Source organism: Rhododendron vialii, chromosome 4a (genome assembly GCF_030253575.1).
Source record: "Rhododendron vialii isolate Sample 1 chromosome 4a, ASM3025357v1".
NCBI lineage: Eukaryota > Viridiplantae > Streptophyta > Magnoliopsida > Ericales > Ericaceae > Rhododendron > Rhododendron vialii.
The window spans coordinates 13,808,586-13,827,866 of NC_080560.1; the positions used below are offsets into that span (position 1 = coordinate 13,808,586).

The window sequence follows — 19,281 nt, forward strand, 5'->3', positions numbered from 1 at the left end:
CTAAATGAGATTACTGAGCTTAAAATTTCATCCGGGCGTTTCAACTTGAGAGCTCGCGGTGGATCATTCTTTCAAAAAAATCAAGTTTGTGAAACAATGGTTATCAAATGAATTTTCTTTTGAAGTGCATTCTTAAATTTATGTTTACCGTACTTTTTTTCAAAAATAATTAGACCCCGTTCCACTTTCTTTTTAAACCTTCATTTTTAAAAAGAAGATAATTTCAAGTTCAAATATAATGAAAATGAAAAATAAATTTTTAATTTTTTTTGCACCATTTAAAAGATCTCAATGAGATTTATCAAACAAGATCCATATTGGTAGAAAAATTATTTGTGTAAACACATGATTTTTGAGTTTGAAATTACCTTCCTTTCTAAAACTTCTTTTTTCCCAAAACTGGAACGGCACCTTAGTGTTCTTTGATCATTAGTTTTGCAAAACTAATTAATCTACTCGTCAGCTCTACAATTGGGGCGTTATCCTTCTTGGTTTCTTCCTTGTTTCTGATCTGAGCGTTTCTCCTTTTGACTGACTTCTCGACTACAACGTGTCGTCATAACATGAAGGTAAAAAATCACAAGTTTCACGAGCTTTATGTTTAAGTTCACAAGCTATTAGATAAATGGTTCGGGAGATTGTTTTCGAACAAATTCACCAATCAATCCGTAAAACTAATGAATACAAAGGACCGACAAGTTTCTGATGTGAGACGAAGCTCGCGTAGTGTGGGGTTCCGTTTAATTAGTCTGAATCACTTCGTCTGAGCCTTTGGTTAGGTTGGATGGTTCGCCTAGCCCTTCACCTGGCCTGCACAAGGAGGCACGACTAAAAGATCACACCAGAGGAGCTCTGGAATAACCCTCCGGCGTGAGAGTCAGAAAGTGCAGAGCAAATAGGAATGGACTAGAGTTTGAGTAGGGGTAGAAGCATGTACCTCTTAGGGTTGCCTTTGCTATAGGTATTTATAGAGATCTTCTTGCTTGCCATCCAAGTACAAACTCGTGCATGGCATGCGTCAGATGATGTCACCTTGACGTCATAGATAGGGTTTGGTAACCGCTTTGAGCGTGAGCTAGCACCCCATGTGCGCTCATCATTGTCTTTTTCCATAACCACCAAGGGCGACGTCACACACGTCACCTTGGCCTTAAGTAGTTACTCGCACGTGGATGAGCTGTCCCACTTGACGATGACCGAAGTGAGCAACAGGAGTGTTGGAATGCGAAGACTAAAAGGCATTCCTCATCCGGGCTCAGCCTTGGCCAAGCCTAAGAGCTCGATCAGCAACTAGCTGAGCCCTACGACGGTCATAAGGAAGCGACGCCTGGTTCCTAAAAGCTCCGTCTACCCCAAGACCAACCTTTGTGGTCCGAGCCATGTAGTTCGGCCCGATACATGTAGGAAATTATTAAAGCACTAACCGCTCGTTAATTATAGCTGAAAACACAAACAAATTAAAGAACTGGAATTATAAATCATTCTCCTTCTCACATGCCTAATACAGAAAGCATCACCGTCACCATCAAATTAATGGTCTTTCAACTGAATACAAGGAACGAGAGTTTTTCCCTTGAATCGATGTAGGAGGATCTCCAACACATTCTCATCTCCCTACCAACTTGAACATTGCAACTATAAATATGTTGGCACCTAATACTCCGAGAATCACATCCCCTAGAACCAAAAGAAACAAAGTACCAAGAACCAAATTACGTAGAACAATAATTTTATGTATCCCGAAAATACCCCGAAATGATAAATCAATGGCTCAGACCAATTCGCTTGAGAAATCAATGGCTTAGATTCACTTTGAACAATGTTAAGTACCCCAAAAGGGTACTCCAAAAATACCCTGGGCCATTGATTTCTCATTTCGGAATATTTTCAAAATTTGAGCCATTGATTTGTCATTTCAAGGTATTTTTGGAGTACCCTTTTGGGGTACTTAACATTGCTAGTAATAAAGGACCAAAGCAACCTAACACAGCAGCTAAAGAGGCCAAGGAGAGCCAAGATAGTTGCGACCACACAATTGGCATCAAAAGACACAATGTTCTTGATTGTACGAACAAGTAAATCTAGAAAAGCTAAAGTAAAAGATCAGGTTTGGAGGGGACGAGACCCGATCAACTCACCCAATAACACATTTTAGTATGTAAGATAGCATATGAAAGAAAACAACGAGAGAGGAAAAAGAGTTCATATGGTGTCACCATATTGGCCCATGCACCCATGCTACACTATTAATAGTATTCCACTCCAATCCATTTTAATTTGTTTGTCAACTTTTGTAGAAATTCATGTAGAAACATTTTGAAAAGTTTTTCTACCAATCAAAATACCTAAATAAATTCTTTATCATTCCATTTAAAAGATAGAAAATCTAATTACTTTGATTGGTAAAAACCATTCCAAAAAGATATAGGATGCTGATTTTAGCGCTCTACTTTTGTATACAGGTGCTCTACTTTTAATGTAACTTCATATACAAAGTGGAGTGCCTGCGTATAAAAGTGAAACGCAAAAATCAATTTCCAAAAATATATGGCTTATGTTGTCTTATCCTGCAGTACTTACCTATAAAGTAGGAGTACCCAGAGAATGTTTTTTTTTTTTGGTCAAACAGAATAGATACCCAGAAAATGTTTGCATACAATTACCACGTACTGGTACATTACGGTACGGGTGTGGCTCAAGTATGGAAAAATAAGTTCCCGTTGCAAAAACATATCTGGCCTGTTTGGTGGTTGGATGTACAGCCAGATAAGCCAAGCACCTTGATTTCATCTCCCCTCCACCTCCTCATCTCCGGTTTTTGGTTGCGAAAACCCCCACCTGGATTTGTCTCGGGATTTGGCTAGAGCGCGTGTTGCTGCACTGCCGCGGTGAGAAGAAGAAGAAGAAGACAATGACACTATAGCCCAAATTTTTTGGTTGAGCACGTGTCATTCACGTGAAACATTTTATGTTCTTATATGAAAACTATGCTTTGCACCCTAGAATTAAAGATTCCAACCATAACACCATTAACATTCACGTGAATTTATGTTTCAAGTTACTACAATTTTAAGGTACCAGCTGCGTTCCAAAATTTATTTAAAACTTTAATGAGTTTTATCAAAGTTTTAAAATTTGTTCTAACTAAAATTTATACATTCATTGCCATTGATATCGTCTATATTGGTTGCCCTAAAAATCTCTCTTACATTGTATTTTTTAAAAATGCACTTTCCAATTATGTTTTTTTAATTTTTTTTCTAGGTTTAGACATTGTTAAAATAAATATTATTTTATACTATCTCACAATTAATGATAAATATGATTTACTTTATGCAATAATTAATGATAAATATGTATTAATTAAATAAATTTTTTTTGATCATTTAAAAATTTAAGTGGGGGCAATTCAGTCATTCAACATCAAATCCCATCATATCCACCTTTCATATCCTCCTCAAAAAATCATCCAAACACCTCATTACAAATTCACCATTCTTAACATATCACCCCTCATTAGTCATTACATATCCATCTTCAAATCCACCCTCATTACATATCCATCCAAAACAAATTCTCCCTCCAAACGGGCCGATCATGTATGCTTTAGCATCTGGGTACGTCACCGGTATGCCATGGACCATGGGTATGGGATACGTGCCGCTCTAATACACTTGTGTTTTTTTTTTGCTGTTATAGATGGTTAATATGTATAACATTTTCCCCTTCAATTCTGATTCTCATATCTCTTTATTTGTCCATACTATATTTTCTTATTTGCAAAATATCTACTTCAATTTGGAGTACCCACACACAAAAGAAAAAACAAAACTTACCAGAGGTAGGGACAAAAATATATTACGGCCGGTTCAGTGGTCTCAATTATTGAAATCACGAAAACATGGTAAGAGCTATTGTAATGACCCAAACATGATGGACTGACCATTTTGCCCTGATACCCTAGACCTTGCGTGTCCATTTTTGGATTGCCATTGGTCAAAACATATGTATCTTGACAAAAAAAAACAAAAAAACAAAAACAAAAAAGAACAGAAAAAAAGAATCCGACTAGAATGATCTTGAAAATGAGCTATTAGGAGAATATTCTTTGCTCACATGGCTACAGATGTCTGATGTAATTAGAATTTGCCTGAATCACTTATTATAAAATGAAATGACAATTGACTGAATCACTTATTATAATATGAAAGGACAATTACTTGAATCACTTCTATTACAATTTTCCTGAATCACTTATTTTAACTACATGAAGAAATGAAATGCTTCATATAAAATAATCAAGATTGGAGGGACCTGATATTGACCACACATCACACGTGCAACAACACAGACCCTTATCCCCTAATTGGGATGGTAATAAGTTTATACCTAGCATGATTTCTTCTTTGTTTCTCTTGTCTTGTAAATCTAACAAAAATCATAAGTTTATTGTAACTGTTGATTAATTTTAGCCAAAAATACAAACTTGGAAATTAGAAAACATTCTCGATCTACTTACAGGCCAAATGGAGCTAGAAAGCATCGCCAAGTTTTGACATTGGATGTAACTAGACACTCAATGTCTGCCCAGCTACTTGAACACACCAATAACTTCCGGCGCAAATTACTGATGGAGTGGGAAAAAAAAGAAGTAAAACACGACATAAGGTTCTCTTAGTGCAAGATGCAAAAAGGTTCATAGTTTCACAAAATATTTTGAACTTTGGAAGAGTATACAGTTGTTTGGCCTAAAAAAAGCCATTTGGCTTATTAGGATCTGATAAAACGACATTTAGTGACGGAAAAAAGTGTGAACTCTTTTGGTGCAAGCAGTGGGCTGCTTCGAGTCAAAATTTTCCTCATATCTTTTGGGAAACTCAAAATGTGTACAATCCAGGAGGGGGAGTCGGGATTATGGGTTTGGATTAATCAGGCATTAGAGAGAACAAAACTCATCATACTCCATTGCTCCTATTATCTTTCCTTCGAATTTAAATTTTTTGAACTGTACTCCACCGGGTACTAGAATTTTTCATTAAAACCCATTAAAATTGTCTTAATAATGTCGAGCATTAATTTTTTTTTTTTGATGTAATTCATTCAAATGATTTTTGGGTTAATGATAAGGTGTTGACGAAATAAGAGCAGTAATTAGCTTTACCAAAAAGCGGCTCTTGCTCCCACTGAATTTATGAATGTATAATAAGCGTGTTTAGGAAAAATTTGCACAGCAAATTTTGAGATTCCAACTTTTCCAAATCAGTTTGAAGTGTTAATAAAAAGTTCTACATAACAGATTCTTAAAATCAATAGATTTTGAAAAGCTCAAAAAGGAATGAAATGCTAAAATTCCCAGAGTTGGGGTAGCTTGTGGTGCTTTTGGATAAGATTTTTAGATATTATCTTCAATATAAAATTTGATTTTTCAGCTTTTTATTGAAACAATACCAACTTCTACTGTAACTTAATCATTTTTATATGTTTTTACTAAAATTTAAAATCTAGGAATTTGCAGAATCTGAAGATACAATCTAAAATCTGTACATTTAAGGTTATCGCCAACTCGCCAAACATCTAAAAGCTAACTACTCCTGACCAAGAATCTAAATAGAAAAAGAAAAAGAATAATATTTAGATTCTATGGTACTCCAATGATCTAGTAACAATACTATCATTTTCGCCAAAAGAATTCCTTGTTTAATTAGAAACTTTGAGGCACCCAACTTAGCTAGTGACGGCCAATGACATGTTTTGATAATTAATACCCGCTAAGAACATTTTCAGTATTAACAATTGTTCTTAGCATGTCCTTGAAGGGTATTAATTATCAAAATACGTCTTGGGCCGTCATTTTCCCATTACCTTATTCGTGTTGCCTTCCAACATTAAATACATTTCTTTTTGCATGAAATTGGTTATTTCAAAACTATCCCATGTCCAAATGAGCCCTCTCCTCCCTATTAATTACTAGGTTTACTGGAGCCTATCATTCACTAGAGCAACACAACAAACAGTAAGATCAGGCTTTGTTAGAAGGAAATGGCCAAGTTTTCTTACTCTTATTTGTGCTTTCTTGTCTTTTTTTACTCAGGTTTGAGCATTTGTCCTTTATGTATGTGTCTTAGTTTGTGAACTTGAGGTTCATATATATTATCAAGCAGACTTGTTCCTGTGCTTGGAGAGGTCTCAATTGAGATACCCACCAACTTCAAGTCAAGCAAAATTGAAAACCACGGGTAGGTTATGCGCTCAAGTTTTAACCATGAAGGAGGTATCCGCACATAGCGATAACCACAGGAGGGTCAAAGTGGACTTTGCCCACTTTAATCTTTTGAGTATACAGTAGCAACAATAAAGACAAAATGAGTTTCATCAGTTCTTTGGGCTGCAGCCTAATAAATATAAGGCATTGTAACTATTGCTAGCATGGGTGATTGGGCAAAGACTAAAAAGGGATCTTTGTTGATTATGGGGCTTTCAAACTATGGCAAATCTTTTGTGCCTGCGCGAGTCAAACACACAATAATACGTGAGGAAAAAACTCTGATCTAGCTTGTATTAATCAACGAAATACAAGAATCATGAAAAACCCTCTCTCTCTCTCTCTCTCTGGTTCTTGATCTCTATCTCGCACACCCTCGCCACACTCATCTCTCTGGGTGTACGTACATATATGCAAAGAGGGAACAAAGTACGTAGTAGCTCAATCCTTCAAGGCTTTAAGCGTGAAACCGGTGAAACGGTGCACTACATGACCAGGTCAACTAAATCTCCCCTAAGGATTATGTTTTGTCTCGGTCTATTGCAAAAATGGAAGGTGTGCTTTCCTTGCAGCCTTGTATGATATTTGAATCCTTCTCAGTTACCCAAAATAGAAGACCAAATGAGTTGTGTATTGAGTTGAAATGCTTATTTTGCTTTTCATTGCTGTTTTGTTTGCTCATGAAGCTCTTCTATTTAGGCAAAGAGAAACAGAAACAACGGGCTTAGCCACTTGTGGTTACGAGTGCAAGGTAGTTTCAATGGCACTGCGCATTGCTTTCCTCCTCCTAGTGCCCGCTTAACAATCTGAGCCTTTTACTCCTTTCACACGTGATTGTGGAGAAAAGATACGTGTACGCATTACCCTAGGACCCACCTCCTGTAAAAATAGCGAGTCTGTGAAACACGACGTCTCTTAATGCTCCAATCTGTGTTCTTTAGCGGCTGCTCCAATGAATATAGTTCAAGTGTTGTTTTTGGAAGGTCTTTGGATGAGTTCTTTATACATATTTTTTTGACATAATTCCTCTTCTTTATCTGATATCTTCATAATTGCATTGTATCTCGCAACGCGACTAAGGGAACGTTTGCCTATGTTGAAATACAAAATTTCAAGCAGAATGTAGAACGACTGAAGACTCTCGAATAGAGAAGAGTACCGTCAAGAATACACAAGTCTGATCCTACTACTTTGCAAGTTCATATGTATATGCTAAGCATGAGAGTCCGGGCCTCCTGCTGGTTTTGAGTTAAGAAGGGGCTGAAGAGCCTTGACGACGATTGTCATATTCGGCCGGAAGTCTGCTTCATATTGAACACAAAGTGCTGCAACAGCTGCCATCTGAAGAAAGGAAGGGGGGAAAAAAAAGAGAGAGCATAAAATGAGTAGCAGAACTAATCCCAAAGTGAAAAGGGCAAAATTATTGGCCCAAATTGGTTTATAGAAAAGAGTGCAAAACTCTGTAATAGCAGCACTGCATTCATTTCTAAATGGAGTCTGCACTCCATTCGAATGGATGTTGTGCCGCCACACTGTACGTCATATTTTACGAGTCTAAAGATATCTATCGAGAAATAACCAATGAATAGGAGAGTTTCCAGCCTAAATATTGGTAGTTTCTATCCCCTTAAAATCATTATTTGGGACTCCTTGAACACATAATACATCAGAAAAGCACCCCCATCCTACACACACACACACAGAGAGAGAGAGAGAGAGAGAGAGAGAGAGAGAGAGAGAGAGAGAGAGAGAGAGAGAGAGAGAGAGAGAGAGAGAGGGAGGGAGGGAGGAAAACCTTGGCAATAGCTTTGGGTGGATAATCGTTGTTTAGCTTGGGATCCACGCATTGCTTCACTTTATCCTCGCTCAGTCTTGGAGTTGCCTGTGGAATTTAGGAAACATGAATTGTAGACATAGAAGAAGGGTGGCAAAAACAAACAGAAACCATAATTAGTAGCAGAAAAAGCACACCCAAGTAACAAGACTTTGCTGCCCTTTGGGCATTGTATGGTCTACCGGCTTCCTCCCTGTTAACAGCTCTAGAAGAACAACCCCGAAACTGTAAACATCACTCTTTTGAGTTATCTGCCCTGTCATTGCGTACCTGAAGCAACAGCAAGATATTTTTTATGTGAAACTTTGTATGCACTTCTATTTCAGGATTTCTTAGACAGCAGACAATCGAGATCGACAACTCCAAGAGACCATTTATTGGATACTGTAAAGTTCACTAGAGAAACTTTGTATGTCTAAATTAAATTTTACCCAATTCAAGCAAAAAAGAAGAAGAAGAAGATTAGGAATATGATAAACGTAGGCTAGAGATGAATGGATTTAGAATTCAAATTATCACCAATCACTTTAGAAGAAATTAGATTTTCATTTCCAGGAAACCGAAACTCGAACTTAAATGCATTTGCAGGGTGTACAAATGTATTCGCCTTCTTGCACTTGTCGCCTATCCCTGGCTAAACAAACATATGGAAGATTAGATACCTTTCTCTTTTGATCACTTTCTTCCACTCTCTTGCTAATCAAACAGACACGATAATAAATTTGTTTTGTTTTGTCTCCAACTAGCATTTTGAACATGTTTTCTTCAAGTATTGGGAGGAGCGAAAACGTCAAGAATTGACTCAATGCAGCGCTGCTTAGACCAAGATCGACTAAATAATACATGAAATGGACTCATTGAAAGTTCATAGTCACCCAGCGTCGTAACATAAAATTGATAAAAAAAAGAAAAAGAAAAAAAGACCAGTTCATAACACACATGAAGAATGAAACTTTCTTAATGTCTTTCAACTGATATCCTTGATCTATAGAACGAAAAACGCATGTTTGGTTGATTCCGAAGGGGTTGAGATAGGCTTACTCAGGAGCATGATAGCCAAAAGTCCCCAAGACCCTTGTTGAGTGCAATCGAGCTGCTGTGTCGGAGGACTGATTTGTCAAGTTGAAATCGGCTATTTTGGACAAAAAATCATCAAAAACTAGGACATTGCTCGATCTGATGTCGCGATGACAAATAGGAGGCTGAACCTTTTCGTGTAGATACTCTAAGCCTTTTGCTGCACCATATGCAACTTTAACTCTTTGATTCCAAGTAAGAACTGGACCTGGTTCAGCCCCTTGTACACCTTTCCTCCCTACAACATTGAAAATAAGCCGTCTTACCTGATCAATATGAGGCTAAACCTAAGAACACAAATTCTTGATAAATAAATGGAGGATTTGCTGAGGCTGTTCAGAAGGGATAGGCCAACTAAATGACGTTCTTGATTAAAAAAAAATAAAAAATTTAAATGGTATTCCTATAGCAATTGGTTTATTCTTTAACGAATCACACCAGCCATTGCAAAAGGTAGATATGGTCATACGCCTTAATGACCAGTGGTCATGATGGCTACAATTCTTCAGAATAAAAAGCCGGACAATTGAATTTACTGAACAAGGACTACATATGTTAGAAATCGTTCTCAAGAGACGAAGACATACCATGTAATACGTCATGTAAAGAGCCCATCGTTGCAAATTGATACACCAAGATTCTGTTATTTGCCTCCAAGCAATAGCCCATCAACTCGGCAAAATGCTCATGCTTAAGTCTTGACACTACCGATAGCTGCACAATCACAAAAAATCAACACCAAAATTGTGCAAGGATTCATGGAGTGGAAGGACAAAATAAGAAGATGAAAGAAGTGAATAACGCCAAACTTTTCTTTTCTTTTCCTTCATTTCATTGATAAATCCCCTCCACAAATCAACTATCAAAACACTGCCTTGAGTTGGACAACATTGACATTCATGTTTTATGATGCTCGAAGGACTGACCTGACTGGCAAAATCATCCTCCGGATCCGGTGAAGAACTTGTATCCAGCTTCTTTATGGCAGCCTGCTGGCCATCGCTTAACGTGGCAAAAAATACGCGCCCGTATGAACCTTCTCCAATCAAAGCTTTTGAGCCAAAGTTACCGGTTAATCTGTTTAGCTCATCCAATGAGAAAGCCGGCGTCTCTATAGGTAAAACTTTCTGAGGAGCTCCACTTCGTACAGCAGCGTTACTCCTTGGCTCTCCTCTTCCACTCCCTAAAATACGAAGAGGGAGAATTGGATCACGCCCATGATCAAACTTGCAATTGACTTCTAATCAATTTTAAGAGCTGCACTACTTAGATTGAGAAGTAGGAGAAATCTCTACAAAAGAATAACGGGAGAATACTTAAACTCTTATGACCATCTAAGTATCGTCTTAACTTGAGAAGAAACTCAATCATTTGCTTTTCTCTTGGTAATCCCTCTGTTGATATTCATGATCCAAACACAACCTAAATTATCTTGTTTTGGACCAAGACAGTTATATATGAATATTCGCATGCCCGAACTAACACGAGAAGCAGATAATCTACTACGAAGTCCCAGAAATGTAACGAAAGAAGAGAACTGTATGTCGAGAAAGAGGGTATCAAGAAAAAAAAAACTATCACCGGATTGAGCAAAGACGAGGAGAATAAAGTATTACCACCACCATAAAGATTCCCCCCTCTAGCCGGGGCCGTGTATTGGCTCACAGGTGGTCCGTCGTTTTCCTCTTCACCGCCTCCGCAGCACAACATAGTTCAACTGTCAGGCAAAGAAGTTCCAAGAAGTAGATTCAGTGAGCCACACACCACAGGCTCTCTAAGGTATTTATCCAAGCAAATTCCTGACAATGCCAACACTAAAGAATAAGGGGTGAACTTTTCGAAACCCTATGTCATTTATACACCCCAACATCTTATCTTTTTCAAAAATGAAATACTATCTGCCAACCTGAACAGTTACTGTAAGCCAAAATATTTGTTGGGGAAAAAACTGAAAGTCAAGATGCCTTTAGGAATCCCCATTTGGGAGGAGAAAAAAATTTAGCAGAAAAAATGCAAGATGGGAAGTAATGGAGCCCTAAAAAAGATTTAAGCGAACGTACCCGTGATCCCAAGCACGGAATTCACCCCCCCAAAAAAATCAATTTTTATTTCTCTTTGTATTCGGAAATTAAAACAATGCCGCTAAACCAATTTAATCCAGAGAAAAGAAAATTACGAATGTCAAGAATATAGTTACTTGAACAAATAAATTTGATCCACCTATATCAGGATTACATACTTTGACCAAAAGACCAAAGAAAAAGAGAAGAAATGTACAAAAAAAAAAAAAAAAGAATGAAAGAAAGAGAAGAAGAGGAAACTATAAATGATAGCAGAAAAACCTTGCTCAGAATCGGTATCTGATCAATAAACAAAATAGAAAATCAAACAAAAGCATATCAAACCCATCATCATAGAAAACGATTTGGAGGAGGAAACAGAGATTTTGGAAGAGTCGCACGTACCGAAAAGCTGCAACCAGTTTTGGACCCAACAAGGGAATAAGAGGCTGAATCTGTAACAGAGAGAGAAGAAGAAGATGAAGAGATTAATGTCTCTCTCTCTCTCTCTCTCTCTCTCTCTCTCTCTCTCCTGTTTCTCTGTCCTGAGGGGAGAAGACAAACAATTCGGTTTGCTTCGCGGGGAATTCGGTTGGAATGTTTTAACCGCAAAAAAAACCAACGCCTACGTTGGCGACATTATGATCTTGTTGCATGTCCAAGCTTGTTCCTCGGTATGTATTCTGATCGGACGGCTCCGATTTAAGGGGAATATTCCTTTAATAATTTATAACTTCCATAATGTAGGATACTAAATTAGAACAACTTTCAAAGAAATAATCCTTTCAAACAAGATTTAACTCACTGATTTCACAATTAAGAGTGCACAGGGGTGGAATTGTCGTGGTCAAAATTCTTAAATGATGATTGGGTTTTGACTCAAACCCTTTTTTTGTGAGAGACTTGGATCTAACTTGCACAAAATATCCGAAATTTCGTAAACAAATACTAATTTTCTTTAGATATCTTTATTTATTTATTTTAGTTTTCGATTTCTCAATCTTTTTTATGGGAGAATAAGTTTAGGAGTAAATATATAGATAGACCATATTCATGACCTCAGAATAATAAAGGTCTATATTTGAATCTTTTTATACTATTAAATATTTTCATCACACTAATAATATAAAAATAATTAAAAATTATATGGTTTAGTCAAACTGATACTAATATCTAATTCACCTAACTTTTTGCATTCTTGATACTTTTGGGAGTCTATAAAATGACCCCGCTCAAAACATTAAAATAGAATCTATTATAAATCCACAGTTGCTATCATTTTGACCAAAAAAACAAAAACAACCATTCAGATCATTAAAATAGAATCTGTTATAAATCCACAGCTCCATACTATGGTACAACACTTCTGTACCGGAATAAAATGTTTGACAAAAACACAATACAAGAATAAAATTACTCCACAAGATATACATTGGTTCGGCAGTGTGCCTACGTCCAGGAGATAGGGAAGAACAATGCACTATTGTGCAACAAGAAATGCAATGCTCCACTCTCACCCTTTTCACTGTATCTCTCTGTTTTTGCAAAATTCTCGCACAAACCCCGACTCGAAAATACATGCTCCCAAAACCACATAACTGAATCAAATCCTGTACAAATCTCTTTCAAAGAGCATATGGTCATGATGTACAACACAAAAGTAAATGATTATACTTTTTTTTCAAGAGTATATGGTCATGATGTACAGCCCAGAACTAAATCCTGTACAATCCAAATCAGATACAATGTAGGAAGGAAAGGCGGGGGAGACCAATATCATCCATCCTAAAGAAAGGCAGGTCGTGTTAAACCGCAGCATCTCTGACCTCTTCCAACGTCAGTGCACCTACGAACAAAGCCAGGTTATTTGGATATATTGCTAAGTGCCTGAGTCCAGCCAATCAACGAGATGACCACCATCCTTATTCAACTGTCTCATGCTCTTTCTGTATCTTCTTGTTGGAACATCAATTGTTGCACTTCTTCGGTTTCAAGAAGTACAACCATTGGTGCTTGAACTAGAAGCTATAGAAAGAGAGACAGAGCATGAGACATTGGAATAGGGACAATGGTCGTCTCATTGATTTGCCCACATCCCAATGGTCAATGAAGACGAAGCAGCACCCATAGCTAGGTTGGCAGTGGAATTAGGTTGCGGGCTCGGAATATATGCAAATAACCTCGCTTTGTTGGTAGGTGCAATGAAATTGGAAGAGGTCAGAGATGCTGCAGTTCAATATGACCTTCCTTTCTAAGAATCCCCTTGTCTGGATTTGCCTTTCTTTAAATTACTCTACAATTTCTATATATTATGTTTTCCTCTTCTTTAGCATTTTACTCTCCATTATTTTTCCTTGCTCAGCCTCGTCCCCACTGTCACTACCAACAATTGGAGATTCAGGATGTGGTCTGAGGGTGCTTCTTGGGGCACTTATCCAAGGGGTATCAGCAATGGCAAATCTCCATAATGCACTGATATGCTCAGGTGAAGCATACTCAATGCCCACACGAGGACCAATCAGTATCTTTTCCGGCTTCGGCCCATCTAAGATTTCTAAACCTCCTGGGCATATCCATTATAAGTTGTATCAACATCACATAAAAAGTTCCCATATATTATGAGGAAGGATGGTGAGATAGAAAACTTACCAGGAATGAAAAGAGGATGGGAGGACCATTCTGTTGAAATCCCAAGTGCTTGACCAACCTAGACAAAGGAAGTAGAAACAGTTAAAAGAAAAAAGACCCATCAAATCCAAGGAGCCTCTGCATAATAACAAATATAGGCTACTTTTATTTGTCCTTGGGACATAACTGCTATATCGCTCTTGAATAGGTTAGTTAATTTTCCCTCTTCTTTCTAATTAGCAGAAGTGTCCTGTGGTTTGGGAGTGATTTGGCAGAGAAACCAGCACATCTATAGTTAGGACGGGCGCATGAAAGGATGGTATGGAAAGAATAGACAAAAAGCGAACTGGTAAAGCATGTCATGAAAGCTATAGGAAGTAGGAACAAGGTGATGAATTTGTCAAAAGTCCCCAATACTCAAACCCATCTTTCCCTCAAAATCAAGCAAAAAAAAAAAAAAAATCTGTTGGAATGACCATAATCAACTTAATATACATTACTATTCCAGCGTTCCTAAAAAAATACAGTTTTCTGTCACAGAATATATGATTTGCTGGATAGGTGTCAAAAAGAATGTCCATATTCTACAAAACTACGAATCTAAGACAAAACTAAAATTCAATGTATGAGGTCAGCTATATTCCACCAATCCTTTTTTGTCACCATTTTGCTTTCTCAGGAGATTAGGGCCACATGTATTGTTAAGTCATAAGCAATGAAGCTTTTATCCCAGAGTCTTTGTCTTCCAAGTGCTTTATACCCTAATCACGACCCTTCAATGGTGCAGACTTGGGCCTTCATTGCATAGGATGATGCAATCACAAATGAATTTATCTCATCTTATTCTTCGTCAGTGAAACCTCATATATTTCATAAGTGAAGTTATCAATCATTCCACCATTTACTGTCTCCCATCATCGACCTCAACATCCTCCTTTGTGCAAACACCAAATTCACGAGGATGTCATTTCTCAACTTTGACTGTTCATTAGCATGCCTCATAGATCCAATTCCCATTTCAACCAAGAATCTATGTGGAGGAATGCGGATCCGGTACTTAAAAGTTCCTTTTAAAAGGCTGTTGATAAATATGTTTCCAACCCCTTAGTTTTATCACCATTATTCTTTCTGTTTCCTTATTCATAAGCAATTTATCCTTTGCATCTTTCGCTGAAGGTCATTCTTCAAACTGATAATAACACAACAACACTAACAGTAACCGTGTAATCCTGAATCAATGGGGTATGGGTGGGAGAGGACCGGAGTTAGACCTAACATTTGGCAATATATGCACAAAGTGGTTTTGCAGAACGTTTTACAACTGAAACAGTAGCCCACCTATAGCTCCAAAAATTAAGGAACTCAAGGGACATTATGCCGTGGACGGTGGAACCATTGTCCCAAGTCAAAGCCGGAAGGCATCAGAGAAGGCAAGCCTGGAGACCCAATTCAATTTTTGGGCTAATTACCATTCTTAAAACAGAGAGAGAGAGAGAGAGAGAGAGAGAGAGAGAGAGAGAGAGAGAGAGAGAGAGAGAGAGAGAGAGAGAATTATCAGCTTTGGTATTGGCTAGTTAACGAGGTATGTCAAAAGCACTTTCTCTCCTATGATCATACACCTGAGCAGACACAAACTTTGAACACACATAAGGAGACCAACTTCTTAGTAGTAGTACATGGACGACCCAAATCGCATATTCCAGCACTAATCATAAGAAGAAAATGGAAAAAGACCAAAACTAATTACTAACCTTTCCAGGGCCAGCGAGTAGAACAGGCTTCTCACTTTTCATACCGCGACGCTGCTGAATGGTATCCAGCCCTGTCATTTAATTCATAATCCAGATCAAGTATTCAAATGCAGGAAGCATGCTCCCTTCCCCATTTAAATGTAAAGAATATTGGTTTTTGTACTAGCTTTTTGGGATAATGAGATGAAGGAAATCCATTGTTCCTTCATTCTCTTTCCTCTTTTCTTTCATTTTCATTTTTTTGGAAGGTTTTCCAGCTCATTGTAAATAGTCCAAAATTTGAGCGACTCTATCTGCCTAAGTCATGCTCCCTCTGTCCCATAGTTTGAGTCTTTTTTTGAAAGTTGTGGTCATTTGTCGGATATAGAATAAAGCATTTCCATACATAATTTTCTGAATTTATCTGCATCAATTTTAAGTTTTGACAGTAAGTGTAATCATTCAGTGCAGAAAATTGTCATAAAACATCAAATCTGCTCTATTAAGGTTGTGTTTCATTATTATCCTTCCTTTTCTATTTGTTCGCTCAAACTCCTAACAGACAAGGTCTTTTCACTAATCTAAAGGAAAATGTTCTTTTTCTATCTTTCTTTCATTCATTTTTTTTTTCTCTTTTTGTAATTCAATAAAAATCTGTCATTCAGTTAAAGGTCAAAAGAAATGAATGACAAGCCATGTGAGCGTACCAATTGAAATAAAAAGAAAAGTGAAACAAAATCAGGAATTTCGTAGGAATAGCCACCCGGAAATTACCACTGACAGGAGCACAGGAGCGAATCAAGACTGCCGCTCCAACTCCTTCCTTGTCTGCCACAACATTGAGCATGGTATGAAGTCCATAGCAAAGATAAACATATGCGTGCCCCCCAGGTCCAAACTGTTACCAGAAAATTATCACAAACATAATAAGCAATTGCTATATGCCTGCAGGCTGCAACAATAGTTTAGAATGCAATTCATCGCGGTGTATGAAGCCGAAACATTTGTGTTTCCAAACACTGAAACATTTCATTTTATTTATTGAATATGCCTCTTTGGCATTGAATGAACTTAGTCCATCTAATATGAGGATGAGATGGACGGATTCAGTTGAAGTTCGTTTTACTAGAGTCAAAGTATATGAAGAATCTACGCTAATTGTCGAAGATGTAGTTGTTCCAATTTGATAAACTGAAAGCATGCATGAGAACTGACTGTATATAGACATTGTAATCCAAGTGGGCACTTTGACGTAAGTCTAGAAATCAGAGCGGTAGTCATCTCAGTCCAAGTAAGAAAATCACTCGCCTTATAATACCAGTGTAATAAACAAATTTCAACCTTAAAAAATAAAATCAAAGCAACTTTTAGACACATACTACAGGTAATAAGACTGCACGAAGAAGGCATTTTAGTTATAGCAAAAATATCTTACTACAGGGGCTGTTCTAGCTGTGATGCCAAACCGACCATGACAAGCTGAATCATTTGGTCTATATGCTTCTACCTGTCCAAAATACAAAAACCTATTCACATCAGGAACCAAAAAAATTATTAATACATTTTGACATTTTGTACGTAAATAAAGATACATAATATATGATATTATGGAATGAAAAAAGAGAAAAAAAATTTGAGCAATCAGAAAAGAGCAAAAAGAAATAACTTAGTTCAGCGTAGCTTCTACATTCACAAGCTAAGAACAGCGAAGACCTAACGACCCGAGTTGTTAGCACTTAAGAAGTTTTGGACCAAAGACTTAACGGCCCATTTGGCAGGCAGAGAAGGGAGGAGGATAAGGGCATTGAGAGATGAGCTAATCCACCCCCACCATTATCCCGTGTTTGATTCCTCCATTTGCACCCAGATTGCTACCCGGCGGATGAGCTAAGACTCTGCAGGGGTCTTAGCGAAACCCACCATGCCATCCCACCCACATTGTGCCCCTCAAACCTCATCATACCCTTTTTGCATTGTCATTATAAGAATTACATAAGGGTAACTAAGTAAACTCTCATATTATTTCTTTATCCACACACTCTTATCCATCCATCCATCCATTTCAACTACGAAACCCACCCCTTCTTCGTTTTTCTTCTTTTTGGTGAATAAAAGACAAAGTATCGAACTAGTCTCTATTTCACAACAAACAAGGCACACACGACCAAACCATATCTTCCTTGCTTAAAACAAAAGCCTAGTAGTGCCCCTTCTTAGTTAATCCCTCCTTAACTAATTCCCCTTTCATAGCATATGCACCTCTTATCGTCCTTTCTCATCCCAAAAACTTTATCCGCCCGCCAAACAAGCCGTCAGAGTGAGCAATCCCAACGTCCCAGCTACCAGGCCAACAGGCGGGAAAAACCAAATGCCCCATGATAACAAAAGGGGTTCTAACCTAACCGGGTCACAGACGCATTCCACATATAATCCAGCTAACTCAAAGAACCCCCAACAAAATCAACACCCAAAGAATATGCTTTTGAGCTGACCGAAAATCTACCCATTTGAGGACATTCATCGAACACATCTTTCGTTACCTCAGTAATCCGAAGAACAACATCGTCCCTCCTGAGGTACTTGCCCAGAAGAAGTGGCGCGAGCTCGAGAGCGTCAATTTGGTAGAAATCACGAGCCAAGATTGTTGGGCTCGGTGGATGACGGGTGGACGTTAATGAGACGGAATCGAACTGGGTTCGAAGCTGGGATTGAGGTTTGACTTCGGGATTGAGTTTGGGTTTGGCCCTAATGGTAGATGACTTGGTGAGCAAAGGCGTTTGAGCTTTGCGATCGTCGTTGGGGTCGATTGTGTCGACGTTGGATTTGAGGACCCGCTTGAGGCGTTGAGTTCTCTTCATTTGGTTGCTTGAAGTGCAAAAAAGTGGAGAGGTTTGTGATCTGAAGAATGTGTGCATTTGGTATAGGGAAGTTTTACTCGGTGAGGATTTTGGCGGGTGTCCGTAATTTTATCATCAAGTCTGCACTCACCCCACGAAACCACCGCTGGGTCTATGGCATGTGGTGGACTCGTGCGATGAACGTAACATATTTGGTATTTTTATTGAAAGTCCCTACAACTAGGCATGTAATCAGGTTGCACATAATTGTGCTCAGAAAATCTTTTCTAATGGTTTGTCCGGTCTGTGGACGTCCATTTTGACTCCACGAGATTCTCAATTGTCTGATGTTTAGACTCTTAGCATATCAGTTTAATAAAATTTCTCTCCTTGACAAAAAAAAATACCCTAGTATTTTTTATTCCTAAGCTTGGCGTCGCTTCTAAAGAGCCGTGGAGTGGGATTGACTTTTCTCATTGACAATAGGTAGTATTTTGGTTCAATTAGTTTGACACTTGAGGGAACGATCGTCAGTGCCGTCTAAGAGCAAATGTGAAGCTCCACCCCTTATCTAAAGCACCCAAATCGCCGGCAAGAAATCGCTGACGGAAGAATCCTCATAGACAGGAAACTTGGCCTTTTTTGTTTTCTAATTGAACCTTGGTCTGGGGAACACTGTTTAATTTGGGTGCGAAAACTTATTTAGGAGGAAAACTAATAGTAAATAACTAAATTTAAATCCTTGTGTTTGGCTTACCAATCTCACTCACGGGATATCTCTCTCTGTTTTTTTGAATGGATCCAGCTCCCTCCCCAGGAGGACCCTTGCATTATTCAAATTCAACGAATTATA

At 38.1% G+C, this 19,281-nt stretch overlaps 2 protein-coding genes across 4 annotated transcripts; both read right to left on the reverse strand.

Annotated features, from left to right (window-relative positions):
* Window positions 1–7,224: 7,224 nt before the first annotated feature.
* LOC131324306 (probable protein kinase At2g41970) lies at window positions 7,225–12,114 on the reverse strand. Of its 3 annotated transcripts, none has more exons than XM_058356227.1 (8): window positions 11,639–12,114; window positions 10,790–10,890; window positions 10,100–10,356; window positions 9,761–9,887; window positions 9,138–9,411; window positions 8,234–8,366; window positions 8,058–8,144; window positions 7,225–7,603 (listed from the first exon to the last, which is right to left on the reverse strand). In XM_058356227.1, the coding sequence occupies exons 2-8, from the start codon at window positions 10,881–10,883 to the stop codon at window positions 7,475–7,477; spliced, it is 1,101 nt and encodes a 366-aa protein (XP_058212210.1). In that variant the 5' UTR covers window positions 10,884–10,890; window positions 11,639–12,114; the 3' UTR covers window positions 7,225–7,474. The 3 variants fall into 3 exon arrangements, with proteins under 3 accessions (XP_058212210.1, XP_058212211.1, XP_058212212.1); XM_058356228.1 differs by having other exon boundaries at window positions 7,268–7,603; window positions 10,790–10,972; window positions 11,639–12,108; XM_058356229.1 differs by having other exon boundaries at window positions 7,268–7,603; window positions 10,790–10,972; window positions 11,516–11,650.
* Window positions 12,115–12,870: 756 nt separating this feature from the next.
* Window positions 12,871–18,546, reverse strand: LOC131324308 (DNA-3-methyladenine glycosylase). Its single transcript, XM_058356231.1, has 6 exons — window positions 18,132–18,546; window positions 17,027–17,098; window positions 16,366–16,489; window positions 15,613–15,683; window positions 13,883–13,940; window positions 12,871–13,796 (listed from the first exon to the last, which is right to left on the reverse strand). The coding sequence occupies exons 1-6, from the start codon at window positions 18,504–18,506 to the stop codon at window positions 13,543–13,545; spliced, it is 954 nt and encodes a 317-aa protein (XP_058212214.1). The 5' UTR covers window positions 18,507–18,546; the 3' UTR covers window positions 12,871–13,542.
* Between the last annotated feature and the right edge of the window lie 735 nt (window positions 18,547–19,281).

Excerpts from the sequence above, each read along its gene's own strand:
- LOC131324306 (XM_058356227.1), bottom strand. The coding sequence starts at position 10,883 with ATGTTGTGCTGCGGAGGCGGTGAAGAGGAAAACGACGGACCACCTGTG. Across the intron at positions 9,412-9,760 it reads TTTACATGACGTATTACATG|GGAGGAAAGGTGTACAAGGG; the intron begins GTATGTCTTCGT and ends TCAATGTTGTAG. Across the intron at positions 8,145-8,233 it reads AGCAAAGTCTTGTTACTTGG|GCAACTCCAAGACTGAGCGA; the intron begins GTGTGCTTTTTC and ends TAAATTCCACAG.
- LOC131324308 (XM_058356231.1), bottom strand. The coding sequence starts at position 18,506 with ATGCACACATTCTTCAGATCACAAACCTCTCCACTTTTTTGCACTTCA. Across the intron at positions 16,490-17,026 it reads CAGCTAGAACAGCCCCTGTA|TTTGGACCTGGGGGGCACGC; the intron begins GTAAGATATTTT and ends TTCTGGTAACAG. Across the intron at positions 13,797-13,882 it reads CCATCCTCTTTTCATTCCTG|GAGGTTTAGAAATCTTAGAT; the intron begins GTAAGTTTTCTA and ends GGATATGCCCAG.